Below are 6000 nucleotides of genomic sequence, written 5' to 3' on the forward strand. Positions count from 1 at the left end.
GTGTAAAGCAACCCACAGTGTAAAGCAACCCACATTGTAAAGCAACCCACAGTGTAAAGCAACCCACAGTGTAAAGCAACCCACCGTGTAAAGCAACCCACCGAGTAAAGCAACCCACAGTGTAAAGCAACCCACAGTGTAAAGCAACCCACATTGTAAAGCAACCCACATTGTAAAGCAACCCACAGTGTAAAGCAACCCACAGTGTAAAGCAACCCACATTGTAAAGCAACCCACCGAGTAAAGCAACCCACAGTGTAAAGCAACCCACCGAGTAAAGCAACCCACATTGTAAAGCAACCCACGAGTAAAGCAACCCACCGAGAGAAGCAACCCACCGAGTAAAGCAACCCACCGAGTAAAGCAACCCACAGTGTAAAGCAACCCACAGTGTAAAGCAACCCACATTGTAAAGCAACCCACAGTGTAAAGCAACCCACCGAGAGAAGCAACCCACAGTGTAAAGCAACCCACAGTGTAAAGCAACCCACCGAGTAAAGCAACCCACAGTGTAAAGCAACCCACCGAGTAAAGCAACCCACAGTGTAAAGCAACCCACATTGTAAAGCAACCCACAGTGTAAAGCAACCCACCGAGAGAAGCAACCCACCGAGTAAAGCAACCCACAGTGTAAAGCAAACCCACCGAGTAAAGCAACCCACAGTGTAAAGCAACCCACCGAGTAAAGCAACCCGCATTGTAAAGCAACCCACCGAGTAAAGCAACCCACATTGTAAAGCAACCCACCGTGTAAAGCAAGAAAATGCCTGATTGTGTGTAAACATAACTATGTGTGTGTGTGTGTGTGTGTGTCTGTGTGTGTATGTGTGTCTGTGTGTGTGTGTCTGTGTGTGTGTGTGTGTGTGTGTGTCTTAGTCAGTCATTCAGTTTCCTGTGTGAACATCAAGTTATGGACATAACTGTTACCTGTGACTGTAATGGCATCTATTAAAACCATATGTTTTCAACCTTCTCCTCTTCTCTCTCCAGTGCCCCTGCCTGCGCCCGGACTAGCCGTACCTGACAACAGGAGACCCTCTCTGGTCTCTAAACCCTCCATCCAGACCCCCATACCCACATCCCTAGTACCCTTAACCCCGGCCCTGGCTCCACCCCCAATGGGTGCTAGACCTCCAGTCTTATCCTCAGCTCCAGCCCAAAAGAAAACCCCACTGGTCTCCTCAGAGTGTGAACCTCCTCTTCCTCCTCGGTAAGTGTGTGTGTGTGTGTGTGTGTGTGTCCTGGACTCCTGATAGACTTTCAGTTTGTAGCTGCTCTCCAGTTGACACATAGAATACTAAATAAAACTGGTTTATACCACAGCATTGTTTTAATACTCCTTTGTGATTGGCTAGAAGGGGCATTCTAGAATGGACATTAAAACCAACTACAGGGACAGTTGGAAAAGATATCGGGGACACCTTGGATGGGTGATATGTGTTGTTTTCCAGGGTCAGCCGTAGTAGTATGCCGGCCCTGGATGAAGGTTTACTGCCTTTCTCAAGGGCACACAGATTTTCCACCTTGTCTCGGCTTGGGTATTTCAACCAGCAACTTTAAATTACGGGCCCAACGCTCTAACCTCTAGACTACCTGCCACTTACACATGCAGACCGTACTTGCTACAAAGTTACACAAAGATAAACCAACAACCACACAAACTGAAATGGTTAGTGTTGCTATGCTGTCAAATCCTCCCTCATGTATCTAGTTTAGTGTTGCTATGCTGTCAAATCCTCCCTCGTGTTTCTAGTTTAGTGTCACTATGCTGTCAAATCCTCCCTCATGTATCTAGTTTAGTGTTGCTATGCTGTCAAATCCTCCCTCGTGTTCCTAGTTTAGTGTCACTATGCTGTTAAATCCTCCCTCGTGTTTCTAGTTTAGTGTCACTATGCTGTCAAATCCTCCCTCATGTTTCTAGTTTAGTGTCACTATGCTGTCAAATCCTCCCTCGTGTTTCTAGTTTAGTGTCACTATGCTGTGGTGTCCTTAAATATGGAACTAATAGAATGAACAACTGGGTGGGTGGTGTCCATAAATATAGAATGAACAACTGGGTGGTGTCCTTAAATATAGAATGAACAACTGGGTGGTGTCCTTAAATATAGAATGAACAACTGGGGGGTGTCCTTAAATATAGAATGAACAACTGGGTGGTGTCCTTAAATATAGAATGAACAACTGGGGGGTGTCCTTAAATATAGAATGAACAACTGGGGGGTGTCCTTAAATATAGAATGAACAACTGGGTGGTGTCCTTAAATATAGAATGAACAACTGGGTGGTGTCCTTAAATATAGAACTAATAGAATGAACATCTGGGTGGGTGGTGTCCTTACATATAGAATGAACAACTGGGTGGTGTCCTTAAATATAGAACTAATAGAATGAACAACTGGGTGGGTGGTGTCCTTAAATATAGAATGAACAACTGGGTGGTGTCCTTAAATATAGAATGAACAACTGGGTGGTGTCCTTAAATATAGAATGAACAACTGGGTGGTGTCCTTAAATATAGAATGAACAACTGGGGGGTGTCCTTAAATATAGAATGAACAACTGGGTGGTGTCCTTAAATATAGAATGAACAACTGGGGGTGTCCTTAAATATAGAATGAACAACTGGGGGGTGTCCTTAAATATAGAACTAATAGAATGAACATCTGGGTGGTGTCCTTAAATATGGAACTAATAGAATGAACAACTGGGTGGGTGGTGTCCATAAATATAGAATGAACAACTGGGTGGTGTCCTTAAATATAGAATGAACAACTGGGTGGTGTCCTTAAATATAGAATGAACAACTGGGGGGTGTCCTTAAATATAGAATGAACAACTGGGGGGTGTCCTTAAATATAGAATGAACAACTGGGGGGTGTCCTTAAATATAGAATGAACAACTGGGTGGTGTCCTTAAATATAGAATGAACAACTGGGGGGTGTCCTTAAATATAGAACTAATAGACTGAACATCTGGGTGGTGTCCTTAAATATGGAACTAATAGAATGAACAACTGGGTGGTGTCCATAAATATAGAATGAACAACTGGGTGGTGTCCTTAAATATAGAATGAACAACTGGGGGGTGTCCTTAAATATAGAATGAACAACTGGGTGGTGTCCTTAAATATAGAATGAACAACTGGGTGGTGTCCTTAAATATAGAATGAACAACTGGGTGGTGTCCTTAAATATAGAATGAACAACTGGGTGGTGTCCTTAAATATAGAATGAACAACTGGGTGGGTGGTGTCCTTAAATATAGAATGAACAACTGGGGGGTGTCCTTAAATATAGAATGAACAACTGGGTGGGTGGTGTCCTTAAATATAGAATGAACAACTGGGTGGGTGGTGTCCTTAAATATAGAATGAACAACTGGGTGGGTGGTGTCCTTAAATATAGAATGAACAACTGGGGGGTGTCCTTAAATATAGAATGAACAACTGGGGGGTGTCCTTAAATATAGAATGAACAACTGGGTGGTGTCCTTAAATATAGAATGAACAACTGGGTGGTGTCCTTAAATATAGAATGAACAACTGGGGGGTGTCCTTAAATATAGAATGAACAACTGGGTGGTGTCCTTAAATATAGAATGAACAACTGGGGGGTGTCCTTAAATATAGAATGAACAACTGGGTGGTGTCCTTAAATATAGAATGAACAACTGGGTGGTGTCCTTAAATATAGAATGAACAACTGGGTGGTGTCCTTAAATATAGAATGAACAACTGGGTGGGTGGTGTCCTTAAATATAGAATGAACAACTGGGTGGGTGGTGTCCTTAAATATAGAATGAACAACTGGGGGGTGTCCTTAAATATAGAATGAACAACTGGGTGGTGTCCTTAAATATAGAATGAACAACTGGGTGGTGTCCTTAAATATAGAACTAATAGAATGAACATCTGGGTGGGTGGTGTCCTTACATATAGAATGAACAACTGGGTGGTGTCCTTAAATATAGAACTAATAGAATGAACAACTGGGTGGGTGGTGTCCTTAAATATAGAATGAACAACTGGGTGGTGTCCTTAAATATAGAATGAACAACTGGGTGGTGTCCTTAAATATAGAATGAACAACTGGGTGGGTGGTGTCCTTAAATATAGAATGAACAACTGGGTGGGTGGTGTCCTTAAATATAGAATGAACAACTGGGTGGGTGGTGTCATTAAATATAGAATGAACAACTGGGTGGGTGGTGTCCTTAAATATAGAATGAACAACTGGGTGGGTGGTGTCCTTAAATATAGAATGAACAACTGGGTGGTGTCCTTAAATATAGAACTAATAGAATGAACAACTGGGTGGTGTCCTTAAATATTGAATGAACAACTGGGTGGGTGGTGTCCTTAAATATAGAATGAACAACTGGGTGGTGTCCTTAAATATAGAATGAACAACTGGGTGGTGTCCTTAAATATAGAATGAACAACCGGGTGGTGTCCTTAAATATAGAATGAACAACTGGGTGGTGTCCTTAAATATAGAATGAACAACTGGGTGGTGTCCTTAAATATAGAATGAACAACTGGGTGGTGTCCTTAAATATAGAATGAACAACTGGGTGGTGTCCTTAAATATAGAATGAACAACTGGGTGGGTGGTGTCCTTAAATATAGAATGAACAACTGGGTGGTGTCCTTAAATATAGAATGAACAACTGGGTGGTGTCCTTAAATATAGAATGAACAACTGGGTGGTGTCCTTAAATATAGAACTAATAGAATGAACGATTAGCAACCAAAAGATGAGAAATGATTAATTCTCTTATAAAATACCAATGTTTATTTCTGCCGGTAAATGTGTGTTTTAGTGTTGTTTTGTTTGGTAACTGTGGTATGAGCAGGAAAAACAAATCAGTCCGGTACATGAACTCCTCTGTAGTCCTCAGAGCCTCTCTAGTCTTCTGTGGTCCTCATACCCTCTCTAGTCTTCTGTGGTCCTCATACCTTCTCTAGTCTTCTGTGGTCCTCATACCCTTAGACCCTCTCTAGTTCTCTGCGTCGTCCATTATTTCCAAGGTAATGTACAGAACGTCAGCATTCATTCCTTACATAATAACTCTCTCCTCTCCTCTCCATGTATGTCAGACCCCAGGGAGTGTTTAAGATGCTCCCTCTCCGCCCCCCTCCCATGAAGACTGTTCCTGGTCGACACCCACCTCTCCAGGCTGTCTCCTCCTCCTACTCTACCACATCATCCAATCAGCCACCCCCTGCCCAGGCTGTAGCCGCCCCCGCTTCTACATCAGCCAACCAGCAGGCTGTCCCTGGCCCCTGCACCACTCCATCAGCCAATCAGCCACAGGGTCAGAGGGCACCAAAGAAAGGCCCTACTCTACCCCTCCGACCCAGGCCTGGACACCCCCTGTACAAGAGTTACATGGTAAACACACACATCTACATTGGCTTTACATATGTACAGGGCATTCGGAAAGTATTCAGACCCTTTGACTTTTTCCACATTTTGTTACGTTACAGCCTTATTCTAAAATGGATTAAATTATTTTTCCCCCCTCAATATACACACAATACCCCATAATGACATCACAATACCCCACAATGACATCACAATACCCCACAATGACATCACAATACCCCATAATGACATCACAATACCCCATAATGACATCACAATACCCCACAATGACATCACAATGACATCACAATACCCCATAATGACATCACAATACCCCACAATGACATCACAATACCCCACAATGACATCACAATACCCCACAATGACATCACAATACCCCACAATGACATCACAATACCCCACAATGACATCACAATACCCCACAATGACATCACAATACCCCACAATGACATCACAATACCCCATAATGACATCACAATACCCCATAATGACATCACAATACCCCACAATGACATCACAATACCCCACAATGACATCACAATACCCCACAATGACATCACAATACCCCACAATGACATCACAATACCCCACAATGACATCACAATACCCCAC

At 42.8% G+C, this 6000-nt stretch overlaps 1 protein-coding gene across 2 annotated transcripts in view; it reads left to right on the top strand.

Annotated features, from left to right (window-relative positions):
- Positions 1-6000, top strand: part of LOC109885229 (SH3 domain-containing protein 19) — a 50922-nt gene that overhangs the window by 35938 nt on the left and 8984 nt on the right. For both annotated transcript variants that reach the window (XM_031832636.1, XM_031832637.1), the window contains 2 exons: positions 991-1210; positions 5100-5394. In XM_031832636.1, the coding sequence (XP_031688496.1) occupies positions 991-1210; positions 5100-5394 (515 nt within the window). The remainder of the gene's footprint in view (positions 1-990; positions 1211-5099; positions 5395-6000) is intronic.

Source organism: Oncorhynchus kisutch, linkage group LG9, assembly GCF_002021735.2.
Source record: "Oncorhynchus kisutch isolate 150728-3 linkage group LG9, Okis_V2, whole genome shotgun sequence".
Classification (NCBI taxonomy): domain Eukaryota; kingdom Metazoa; phylum Chordata; class Actinopteri; order Salmoniformes; family Salmonidae; genus Oncorhynchus; species Oncorhynchus kisutch.